Here is a 12,958-nt window from a genome sequence, read left to right on the forward strand (position 1 = left end):
ATGACAAAGTTACAATTCAAGTGCTGGCAAATGGAATTAGAATGGATGGATGCTTGAACGCCAGCATGGCAATGATGGGCTGAAGGGTCTTTATCCATGCTATAAAGACCCTGACTTGCAAATAGCTGATTATCCATCTTAGAGGGTGAAAATTGCAAAGATTCACAATCCTCTGAATGAAGAAATCTCTCCTCATCTCAGTTCAGATTGGCTTGAAAACTTAGCCTGAGACTCCATCTCCGTGTTCCAGACTAAAACAAGATCTCAGTACTGACCCTGTTGAGCCCAAGAATTTTAAGTTTTGGTGAGTTTATGTCTACTTCTTAGAGGGAAAGTAGGCCCAGTCTGTTTGAGCTCTCATGCAGCACAATCCTCCAAAGCCAGGCACCAGTTCAGTGAACCCTCAATGCTCTCTTTCTGTCTTTTATATTAACTTCAGACTAACAACTCCTCTGGGTATTAGTGACTAGAATGCACTTTAAAAATTAATTAATAATATTAATTCTAATTGTGAAGGATGCCCAGTGAATTAGAATGAGGAGTTTTCTTTTCAGCTCAATTTGAGGTTTTGTTTATGACCTGGACTAAGTCTTAATGCTGGGCCTGCATCTATAATCCGTCCCTAGTGAAGGTGGGGGTGAGCTGCCTTCTTGAACCACTGCAGTCCATGTGCTATGGGTTGACCCACAATGCCCTTGGGGAGGGAATTCCAGGATTTTGACCCAGCGACACTGAAGGAACAGCGATATATTTCCAAGTCAGGATGGTGATTGGCTTGGAGGGGAACCTGAAGGTGGTGATGTTCCCATGTATCTGCCCTTCTCCTTCTAGATAGAAGTGATCACGGATTTAGAAAGTTCTGTCTAAGGATCTTTGGTGAATTTCTGCATCTTGCAGATAGTACACACTGCTGCTACTGAGTGTCAGTGATGGAGGGAGGTGATGTTTATGAATGTGGTGCTGATCAAACGGGCTGCTTTGTCCTGGATGGTATCAAGCTTCTTGAGTGTTATTGGAGTTGCCCTCATTCAGGCAAGTGGGGAATATTCCATCACACTCACGACTTGTACCTTGTAGATAGTGGACAGGCTTTGGGGAGTCAGGTCACTCGCTGCAGTAATCCTAGCATCTGACCTGCTCTTGGAGACACTGTGTTTATGTGGTGAGTCTAATTCAGTTTCGGATCAATAGCAACCCCCAGCATGTTGATAGAGGGAGGATTCAGTGATGGAAACACCTTTTGAATGTCAAGGGGCGGTGGTTAGATTGTCTCTTGTTGGAGAAGGTCATAGCCTGGCATTTTTGTGATGTAATTGTCACTTGCCACTTGTCAGCTGAGGTCTGGATATTGTCCATATCTTGTTGCATTTGGCCATGGACTGCCTCAGTATCTGAGGAGATACAAATTGTGCTGAACATTGTGTAATTATCAGCAAGCCAATCATCTTCTGACCTTAGGATGGAGGGAAGGTCATCGATGAAGCAGCTGAAGATGGTTGGGCCCTGGACATTACCCTGAGGAGCTCCTGCTGAGGTGACTGACCTCGCAACAACCACCACCATCTTCCTCTGTGCCAGGTATGACTCCAACCTGCAGAGTGTTTGTCCCTTACTCCCTTTGAGTCCAGTTTTACCAGGGCTCCTTGATGCCACACTCTGTCGAATGCAGCCTTGACGTCAAGGGCTGTCCCTCTCCCCTCCCCTCTGGAATTCAGCTCTTCTGTCCATGTTTGAACCAAGGCTGTGATGAGGTCAGGAGCTGAGTGGCCCTGGCGGAACCCAAACTGAGCATCACTGAGCAGGTTATTGCTGAGCAGCTGCTGCTTGATAGCCCTGTTGGTGACACCTTCCATCACTTCATTGATGATCAAGAGTAGACCGATGGGGCAGTTACTGGATGGGTTGGATTTTTTCTGCTTTTGGTGTACAAGACGTACCCAGGCAATTTTCCAGACTGTCAGGTAAGATGTCAGTGTTGTTATTGTACTGCAAGAGCTTGGTTGATAGAGTGGCAAGTTCTGGAGCACAAGTCTTTAGTACTAGTGCCAGAATATTGTCAAGGCCTATGACCTGTCCAGTATTCAGTGTCTCCAACTGTTTCTTGATACCAAGACATTGGTGACACCACGCTTAGAATATTGCGTTCAGTTCTGGTTGTCCTTCTACAGGAGGGCTGTGGTTAAACTGGAAAGGGTACTGAAAAAATTTACAAGGATGTTGCTAGGACTGGAGGGTTTGAGTTATAAAGAGAAGCTAGATAGGCTGGGGCTGTTTTCCCTGGAGTGTCGGCAGCTGAGGGGCGACCTTACAGAAGTTTATAAAAATCATCGGGGGAACAGAGAAAGCCAACGTCTTTTCCCCAGGGTAAGGGAGTCCAGAACTGGAAGGCGTAGGTTCAAGGTGAGAGGGGAAAGATTTAAAAGTGACCGGAGGGACACGTTTTTCACACACGGTAGTGTGTGTATGGAATGAGCTGTCAGAGGAAATGTAGAGGCGAATACAATTACAGCATTCAAAAGAAATTTGGACAGGTATGTGGATAGAAAAGGTTTAGAGAGATATGGACCAAATGCAGGCAAATGGGACGAGAGTTCAGTTTAGGATACCTGGTTGGCAAGGACGAATTATGCTCTATGACTATGTCACATGGAGTGAATTGGATCGGCTGAAGACTGGTATCTGAGATGCTGGGGAGCACTGGAGAAGGCCGAGATGAATCGTCCACCCAGCATTTCTGGCTGAAACTTGTTGCGAATGCTTATCTTTTTGCAATGTGCTGGGCTGTTCCATCATTGAGGATGGGAATATTTGTGGAGCTGTTTAGTTGTCCACCACTGTTTGTGACTGGATGTGGCAGCTCTGCTGCAGAGCTTAGATCTGATCTGTTGGTTGTGGGATTGCTTAGCTCTGTCTTTCACTCGCTGCTTATGCTATTTGGCATGCAAGTACTCCTGTTTAGTAGTTTCACGAGTTAGACGCCTAATTTTTAAGTATGCCTGGTGCTGCTCCTGGCATGCCCTCCTGCACTCTCCACTGAACCAGCAACAGTGTTGGAGGTTGAGGGTTAACCGTATAAAATCATGAAGGACATGGATAGGGGGAATAGCCAAAGTCTTTGTTTTCTAGGGTATCGGAGTTCAAAACGAGAGGGCACAGGCTGAAAGTGAGAGGGGAAAGATTTAAAAAGGACCTGACGGGTAAATTTTTTCTTGCAGAGGGTGGTGAGTATTGAATGAGCTGCCAGAGAAAGTACTCTAGGACACCTGCCCCATGCTGCATGCGTTAATCTAAAGTGACAGAATCTTCTAATCACTTCTTTATTTTCTTTGATAGACCAAGTACCATTGGATCTGGCTCGAGGGACAGAAATCAGACAAATCCTCAGTGGAAAATCAAGCAAGGTGTGTCCATCCATCCTGAAAATCTGTTAGTAGAATCTGTTTTAGTCTGTATAACGCAAGAAACTCTCCTGAGGTCGGCAGTGTGAAGATAGTAGGCTGTGTTATCATCCCAGAATGACGGGGGGAGAGGGGTTTGGGGGTCAACCCTGATTCTGTGGTGAATATTGTCCCTTGGTTGACAGAGCTAAAACAGATGATCTGGCATCACATCGTTAGGACAATAAGGCGTAATAAGCAAAAGGAGACCATTCGGCCCATTGAGTGTGAATCAATGAGATTGTGGCTGAACTGAAAATGCTTGACTCCACTTTCCTGCCTTTCTCCCTGTAACCCTTGATTCCATTTCTGATTAAAAATCCGTGTCTCTCAACCTGGAATATACACAATGACCCAGCCTCTGCAGTTAAAAAAAAAAAGTTCCACAGAATCTCTGCCCTCGAGAGAAGAAATGCCTCCTTGTCTCTGTCTTAAATGGGCAGCCCCTTATTCTGAGATTATTCCCTCTGGCCCTAGACAAGGGGAAACACTTTTGTTTTGTGAGCCTATTTTGTTTGCTGTGTTCACTACTGTATTACAGTGAGTATTCTTCAAAAGTATTTCTTGGCTGAAAACTGCACTGGGGTGTCATATGGATGTGGAAGGAGCTATGTAAATGCAAAACTTTCCCTCCCCCTCATTTTTTCTTCCTCTTTTGTGCTTTGTCACTCTCTCACTTCATGAATATTCTCGCCAGGATTGTTCACATCTCTGCTGCTCTTCCAGTGAGAGCTTTGACATCTACCTGAGAGTTCCAAAGGGACCCGAGTTTAACATGTCTTTAGATAAACACAGTATTGAACACACACAAGACACAGCCATAATTAACAATTTTTATTACATAACGTGATGATCTGCTTAAAAAATGTGGTTGAGACATGGTCAACCAGAGACCATTATTTATCTGCCATCCCTATTTGCCCTTGAGAAGGTGGTGGTGAGACACTTTCTTGAGTGTAATTGCCAGCCATTTCAGAGGGCAGTTAAGAGCCAAACTGATGTGTCTGGAGTCCCATGAAGGCCAGACCAGGTAAGGACGACTGCAGTCCCTCCCTAAGGGACATTCATGAACCAGATGGGTTTTTCCAAGGAGATTCCTAGTAATAATATTCTTTTGATGGGTCAAATGGTCTCCTCACATTCTGTGATAATTGAACGATTCTGCTTTGATACCTTTAACAATAACTTTGAGCTGTTAAAACAATGAATTACCAGAACTTTCCAAAGTGCATAGTCATAGAGATGCATAGCACGGAAACAGACCCGTCAGTCCAACTTGTCCATGCCGACCAGATATCCTACATTAATCTAGTCCCATTTGCCCATATCCTTCTAAACCCTTCCTATTCATATACCCATCATATACCCATCATATACCCATCATATACCCATCATATACCCATCATATACCCATCATATACCCATCATATACCCATCATATACCCATCATATACCCATCATATACCCATCATATACCCATCATATACCCATCATATACCCATCATATACCCATCATATACCCATCATATACCCATCATATACCCATCATATACCCATCATATACCCATCATATACCCATCATATACCCATCCAGATCCTTTTTAAATGAAGCCTCCACCACTTCCTCTGGCAGCTCATTCCATATACGCACCACCCTCTGCATGAAAAAGTTGCCTCTCGGGTCCCTTTTAAATCTTTTCCCTTTCACCTTAAACCTGTGCCCTCTAGTTTTGTTCTCCTTACTCCTGGGAAAAGACGTTGTCTATTTACCCGATCCATGCCCATTATGGTTTTATAAACCTCTCTAAGGTCACCCCTCAGCCTCCGACGCTCCAGGGAAAACAGCCCCAGCCTGTTCAACCTCTTCCTGTAGCTCAAACCCTCCAACAGTGGAAGCATCCTCATAAATCTTTTCTGAACCCTTTCAAGTTTCCCAACATCCTTCCTACAACAGGGACACTAGAATTGTGCACAATATTCAAAAAATGGCCTAACCAATGTCCTGCAACATGACCTCCCTACTCCTATACTCAATGCTCTGTCCAATAAAGGAAAGCAGACCAAACACTTTCTCCACTACCCTATCTACTTGTGACTCCACCTGCAAGGAACTATGAACCTGCTCTCCAAGGTCTCTTTGTTCAGCAACACTCCCCAGGATCTTACCATTAAGTGTATTAATGTGAGACAAAACCAGAAATTGCCAGCCAAACTCAGCAGGTCTGGCAGCATCTGTGGAACGAAAGCAGAGTTAACATTTCGAGTCCAATGACTCGTCCTTAGAAATATCTGAAACAGTTGTTTTAAGAGGTATTTTCTTTAATATTGCAAGGGCAAATAACACAACTAATGGCAAATTCATTGTTCTTTGTAGGGCATGTACAAAAAGGTGCACAGATTTGAAGGACCGCTTCTTAAGGTAACAGCTTTTCCTGTGTGTGAGAGACAATTTGTACGTTTTGATAGAGCCACAGTAGTTCAATTGAAAGAAGCAATCTTCCCCTGGATTAAAATTCAGGCAGGGTTTTGTGGGGATAGGTGTGGGTGCAGGGCTGTGGAGTAAGGAGGATAATTTCTGGACATGGCCCATGTCTCAGTGAGATCTTGTAATGAATTTCCATTTTCTCATTTGTGTGCAAGAGTTAAAAATATAAATCAAAAGGCTGATGTGCTTAAATTTTAAAGTGTTGAGGCTGTTTTATTCCCCTCGACTCAAAACTTTGTGTCAAATTATTAAAGAGCTGAACATCATTCAGGTTGATCTGCGGTTCAGCTGGAATGGGAGAGGACTGTTTGGGGATGGTCCTGATTTGTTTGTTGTGATCTGGGCACCACTGGCCAGGCAGCATTTATTGCCCATCCCTAATTGCCCAGAGGGCAGTTAAGAGTCAACCACATTGCAGTGAGTCTGGTAAGGACAGCAGTGAGTCAGACAAGGTAAGGACAGCAGTTTCCTTCCACGTTAGTGAACCAGATGGGTTTTCATGATAATCAACAGTAGTTGTTGATTAGACTCTTAATTTAGCTTTTTATTGAATTCAAATCCAGGTTGCTCGAGCATTATCTTGTCTTTTGGATTAATAGTCTAGCCATAATACCACTGGGCCATCAATTCCTCCTGAAATATCAAATGTAAATTTCAGTGGGCTGAGAGGTGGTGATTAGCATTCACATCACACAAATGCTAGACAATGATAATCTGCAAGAAGAGACAGGCTAACCCCCCCCCCCCCCCCTTGACGTTCACTGGTGTGACCATCATTTAATGCCCCTAGGGTTTACCAATGATGGGAAGTTGACTGGACTCCCCACAGAAACACTTTGGCTACAAGAGCAGGTCAGAGGCGAGGAATCCTGCAGCGAGTAACTCACTTCCTGACTCCCCAAAACCTGTCCACTATCTACAAGGCACGAGTCAGGAGTGTGATGGAATACTCCCCACTTGCCTGGATGGTGGGGGGGGGCATCTCCAACAACACTCAAGAAGCTCGACATCATCCAGGACAAAGCAGCCTGCTTGATTGGCACCGCATCCACGCCCTCCACCATCAACGCTCAGTGGCAACAGTGTGTACCATCTACAAGATGCGCTGCAGAAAATCACCGAGGCTCCTCAACCCACGACTACTTCCATTTAGAATGATGAGCATAGCAGGTACAGGAGAACACCACCCCCTGCAGGTGCCCCTCCAAGACACTCACCATCCTGACTTGGAAATATGTCACCATTACTTCAATGTCACTGGATCAAAATTGGATTAGGTGAATTGGCCATGCTAAATTGCCCATAGTGTTAGGTGAAGGAGTAAATGTAGGAGAATGGGTCTGGGTGGGTTGCGCTTCGGCGGGTCGGTGTGGACTTGTTGGGCCGAAGGGGCTGTTTCCACACTGTAACTAATCTAAAAAAGAAAATCCTGGAATTCCCTCCCTCGGGGACACTGTGGGTCTACCTACAGCACATGGACTGCAGCAATTCAAGAAGGGAGCCCCCTGTCTCCTAAGTTAAAAGGACAATAAATTCTGGTTTGGACAGTGGTGTTTACAGCCTGTGATGGAAAGAAAAATGTGTTGTGTTCCCTATGCGACAGCAGTGACTACGTGACAAAAAGGTACATGATTGGCTGTAAAGCAGTTAGAGACATCAAGTAGTCCAGGAGGTTGCAATCTAACAGGTTTTTGTGGTGTAAACATGTAGGGGACAAGAGGAAAGGCCTGGGTTGCTACAAAAAGTAGCCATTTGAGTCGACAGTGTGGAGTACAGCTATAGTTTGGAGGCAGTGGCAGCCCTGACCTTTTTTTAAAGAAACCCTGCACATCCTTTCTGTAATGAAGTGACCAAGACTGCTCACAGTGCTCAGGTTGTGGTCTAGCTAATGATTTATACAGTTCAAGGGTAACAAGCAAAAGATTTTATCCTGTCCTGCTACCTTAAGGAATCTGCTGACATTTACTCCAAAGTCCCTCATCTTCTCTGCACCTCTCAGTATTCACCCCCTTGTTGGGTATTCCTTTGCCTTAGTGGACCTCCCCAAATTCATTGCCCCCAGAGTGAATTATATGCATCATTTTTTGCTCATCTGGCCCATCCATTGATATGAACAGGATAAAGTGGTAACACAGGCATGTGGAATTCCTTCCTTTATTAGTTGAGGTATGATGCGTCATGAATGGTGGAGCGTGTTTGAAAGGCCTACTGCTGCACCCATCTTTTACTTGGATCAGAGTGGTGCTGGAAAAGCACAGCAGGCCAGGCAGCATCAGAGGAGCAGGAAAATCAACGTTTCGGGCAAAGGCCCTTCATCGGGAATAGAGGCAGGAAGCCTCCAGGGTGGAGAGGTAAAAGGGGGGGGGGGGGGGGGTAAGGCTGGGGAGAAGGTAGCAAAGGGTACAATAAGTGAATGGGGGTGGGGATGGAGGCGATAGGTCAGAGAGGAGGGTGGGGTGGATAGGTGGGAATGAAGATAGGCAGGTAGGACAGGTCCTGAGGACAGTGCTGAGCTGGAAGTTTGGAACTGGGGTAAGGTGAGGGGAGGGGAAATGAGGAAACTGGTGAAGTCCACATTGATGCCCTGGGGTTGAAGTGTTCCGAGGCGGAACACTTTTGCTTGTTATCCTTAAACTGTCTAAATCGTTAGCTAGACCATAGCCTGAGCACTGAGAGCGGTCCTGGTCACTTCATTACAGAAAGGATGTGCAGGGTTTATTTAACAAAAAAGATAAAGTTGCCATTATGCCATAGCACGACAGGGCTATACTGGGGAGAGGGGGACGGAGAAGAGAAAGAGAGACACCGAGCGACTGAGACTAAGACCCATGGGGAACAACAGAGGCCTTTAAACTTCTCTGGTTTATTTTCATGTCCACCAAGATCATGCCTGATTCTCTACTTCAGAATCCCTACAGTTTGGAAGCAGGCCATTCAGCCCATTGGGTCTAGACCCAACCTCCAAAAAGCATCCCACCCAGATCTACCCCCACCTTATCCCTAAAACCCTGCCTTTTCCATGGCTAACCCACCTAGCCTTTATATTCCTGGACATTATGGGCAACTTAGCATGGCCAATCCACCTAACCTGGACTGTGGGAGGAAACCGGAGCACCCGGAAGAAACCCACACAGACACTGGGAGAATGTGCAGACTCCACCCGAGGCTGGAATCATCCGGAGAGGCAGCAGTGCTAACCACTGAGCTGTCACGCCGCTACCTGAACTGTCTCTATCGCTCAGATCCTTAGCTAAGGTCAAGTTGACTCCTGGCTTCAGAGCAGAGAGCTGCAGGCCTTCACTTTGCCTTTGTGTGAGAACAGACTTGTCGCTGCCACCCACAACAGCCTGGCTGAGATTTGAAGGTTCTGGACTCCTTTCCCAGCTCCCCCACTCCCCCAACCCCACTTTCCCATCACCAGAGCAAATAATTTCTTTCAATTGACCCCAGAAACTCCTTTAAATCACCTTAAACCCTTTTGTTAGGTTGTTAATTAATTTTGGTGCTAGAAACGCACAGCAAATCAGGCAGCATCCGAGGAGCAGGAAAATCGATGTTTCGGGCAATAGCCCTTCTTCATTCCTGATGAAGTACTTTTGCCCGAAATGTCGATTTTCCTGCTCCTTGGATACTGCCTGACCTGCTGTGCTTTTCCAGCACCACTCTAATCTGGGCTCTGATTTCCAGCATCTGCAGTCCTCACTTTTGCCTTGTTAATTAACTTTCTTTACTCAAGAGCTAAGTTAGGGCTGTTGTGGTGGAATGGTAGTTCCCCTCCCTCTGAGCTAGGAGGCTGGGGTTCAAATCCCAAGTGCTCCACAGGTGTGTAGTAACATTTCTGTACAGCTTAGGTGGGAAATACCTACAAACGGAGGCTGTGTTGCCTATCCTCATGAATAAACTGTTTCCGCCCTCTGCTGGAACTCTGCGGTATTGTTGCCAAATCGAGCAGGTCGGGATGTGTTTGTGAAGACAATCAGTTAACATTTTAGGTCAATGATCCTTCATAAGCTTGGGTCATTTTGCAGTCCTGAAAAATCATTAAGTTACAATGTTAACCTTGGTGTTTTTCTCCAAAGCTGCTGCCTGAGTTTTCCCAATATAGCATATTTTTATTTCAGTATTTTTGTATTTTTGTTTCCGCATTCTAGTCTTCGCAGCTTTTGGTTTTGTATTCGTGCACCTCAGCTAAAATGATTAGAAAACCCTGATCTTCTTTTACAATAATTCCCATCTATTTTGTTTTTCTAGCGTACCCGGTTTTTTGGCTGGAATATGGTTTGGGTGGTTTTGGAACACGGAGTATTGTCATGGTTTCACAATCAGTAAGTGTGAACTGATTACATTTATGTGATGTGGAGTGAGAAAGCTACACCTCTGTGCCAGTAGGACGAAGATTCCGATTCCTCCCACATCCCCCTCACACTCACTCTCCCTCTCTTTCTCCTTTTGAAGGTCAGATGCGAAAGCTGATGTTTTCCGACAAGGTTGCAAGAATCTAACACAAGCTGTTTGTACAGTAAGATCTGTTTAATTGTTGCCTTTCAATGTTAGAATGGTCACAGCATGGAACAGTAGGAGGCTGTTCAATCATTTTTGCCCTCGCTGGCTCTCTAGCAAGTCACACTCCCCTGCCTTTCCAAGTAGCCCTGTTGCCAAACCTACTGAATGTTTTCAGATTCTGAATTCACATGACACCAGGTTATAGTCCAGCAGGTTTATTTGTAATCACAAACTTTCAGAGCGCTGCTCCTTCAGGTGAAGTTTTTTACAGCAGTTTGTCTATTTACCCTATCCATGCCCCTCATAATTTTGTAAATCTCTATAAGGTCACCCCTCGGCCTCCGCTGCAGGGAAAACAGCCCCAGCCTGTTCAGCCTCTCCCTATAGCTCAAATCCTCCCACCCTGGCAACATCCTTGTAAATCTTTTCTGAACCCTTTCAAGTTTCACAACATCTTTCCGATAGGAAGGAGACCAGAATTGTAAAGCATCTTCCCTGACCAGGAATCGAACCCAGGCCGTGGCAGTGAAAGCACCAAATCCTAACCACTAGCCCACCAGGTGTTTTTGTTCCTGATTTCCAGTGTCTGTGGGTCTTTTGTTTTCCCCTTCTGGTGTCTATCAAATTCCCTCTTGAAAGCCTCAACTGAACCTGCCTCCATCACACTCTGTATAAGGGTGTGTATTCCAGACCCTGACCATTCACTGCGTGGAAATGTTTTTTTCATTCACAGCAGGTTCAATGGGCCAAATGGCCTTTTGCCGCTGCTTTGGGAGCACGGTCAGGGAAGGAAGGGAAAATCATTTAGGAATGAGTCGAAAAATAATTTATTCACATGTTTGGGAATTCCATAACCATGAGGACTATGGATGCTCCATGGTTGGATATAACAAATACTGAAACGCCCAGATCTTTGATCTCTTGGTGGTGTGAGGGATAGGGGAGTGTTTGAGAGAGTTGATGCCCAGGATCAACCAGGATTGTATTGATTTCTGGAACAGTGCCGATTTTACATTTGGAAATTTCAGACCGAGATAATATGTTGAATTTTAGTTGTCTTCTACAGATTTCTCATCTTTGAAATGTTTTATCACCAAGGTTAAAGGTGCCGAGGCGAGAGTCCTTTCAATCAAGTGCTTTGATGACAGTATCCACATCTTTAAAGTGCACCCGAAAGGTGTTCCTGCTCAAACAAGTAAAGTGAGTATATGGAATAAAAATCTATTGGTTACTGCTTCCTCAGTCCATAAGAGGTTAGTGAGATGTAGCATTGTGTGGACGTCTGGTTTGTAAGGCCTTCAGTCATTTCCATTCCCTCTCTGAATTTCTGTCCTTTGCCTTCCAGAAACGGTAATGTTTCCCACGTCTTCACCTTCCACCTCCCGATTCAACAAATTACCTACCATTTCCGCCATCGCCAACGCGATCCTGTTAGCAAACACATCACCCACCCCCCCCCCATTAGCAAACACATCGTCCCCCCCCCGTTAGCAAACACATCACCCCCCCCCGTTAGCAAACACATCACCCCCCCCCCCGTTAGCAAACACATCACCCCCTCCCATTAGCAAACCACATCACCCCCCCCTCCCCGTCAGTAAACACATCACACCCCCCTCCCCTGTCAGTAAACACATCACCCTCCCCATCAGCAAACACACCCTCCTCTCCCCCGTCAGCAACCCTCAGGGGGCATTCCTTCTGTCACATCCTGATCTAATCCTGTATTGTGTGATGCCTATCCCCGCGACACCTCCCAGTTAGCAATTACATGGGGGAAATGTCACCTGTCCTTTCACCTCCTTCCTACGGCCAAACACGCTCCCTCCACATAAACCCATGGTTAACTTGATAGAATTTCTCACTTAGCCATCCGTATGTGCTGCTCATGTAATATTTTCCTCCTAAACTCTGTTTCACTGTCTACATTTGCTGCCTGACCTGTTAGCTGTTTCCAGTATTTTGTTTTTAATCAGCAATAGCAGGTTACCTGGTCAGTATAACATTCCTGTTGTAGGGTCTTGCTGTGTGCACATTGGTTGCACCATTTCCTGTGGTACAATAATGATTGCACTTTAGGAAAGCCTCACTGGCTGTGGATTGTGAAAGGCGCCAAATAAATGCAAGCTGCCACTTTAATATTTTAGCTGTGAAGGTAGTGCTAGTTATAAAAATATTTCAAAATTCATTTGGATTCATTGCAATGCAATCAAAACAGAAGTACACAGCATAGAAGGAGGCCATTTAACCCATCATATCTGCACTGGTCAACGAAGATCTGACTTCACAAAGCCCACTTCCCAGCCCTTGGTCCCAAGCCTTGGAAGTTATGACAATGTGAGTGAGCATCTAGGTGGTAGTTCATGGAATGGTTACAGTGCATGAAACGGTCATTTGGCCCATCAAGCCTGTGCCAGCACTCTGCAACCTAGCTTGTCCCCCTCACCTGCTCTTTCCCTGCAGCTCAATCAGATGTTTTCCCTTCTGCTGCTTTGCCAATTCCAGTTTGTAAGCCACAGTGTAACCTACCTCC

The 12,958-nt window shown here is 45.5% G+C and overlaps 1 protein-coding gene across 3 annotated transcripts in view; it reads left to right on the forward strand.

Annotated features, from left to right (window-relative positions):
* Window positions 1-12,958, forward strand: part of osbpl1a (oxysterol binding protein-like 1A) — a 209,691-nt gene that overhangs the window by 40,683 nt on the left and 156,050 nt on the right. For all 3 annotated transcript variants that reach the window (XM_043687612.2, XM_087986747.1, XM_043687608.2), the window contains exons 8-12: window positions 3,334-3,401; window positions 5,812-5,856; window positions 10,174-10,247; window positions 10,378-10,441; window positions 11,524-11,625. In XM_043687612.2, coding sequence (XP_043543547.2) covers window positions 3,334-3,401; window positions 5,812-5,856; window positions 10,174-10,247; window positions 10,378-10,441; window positions 11,524-11,625 — 353 coding nt within the window. The remainder of the gene's footprint in view (window positions 1-3,333; window positions 3,402-5,811; window positions 5,857-10,173; window positions 10,248-10,377; window positions 10,442-11,523; window positions 11,626-12,958) is intronic.

Source organism: Chiloscyllium plagiosum, unplaced genomic scaffold, assembly GCF_037043375.1.
Source record: "Chiloscyllium plagiosum isolate Xiang-an unplaced genomic scaffold, Cpla_swu_hap1 HiC_scaffold_4, whole genome shotgun sequence".
Taxonomy (NCBI): domain Eukaryota; kingdom Metazoa; phylum Chordata; class Chondrichthyes; order Orectolobiformes; family Hemiscylliidae; genus Chiloscyllium; species Chiloscyllium plagiosum.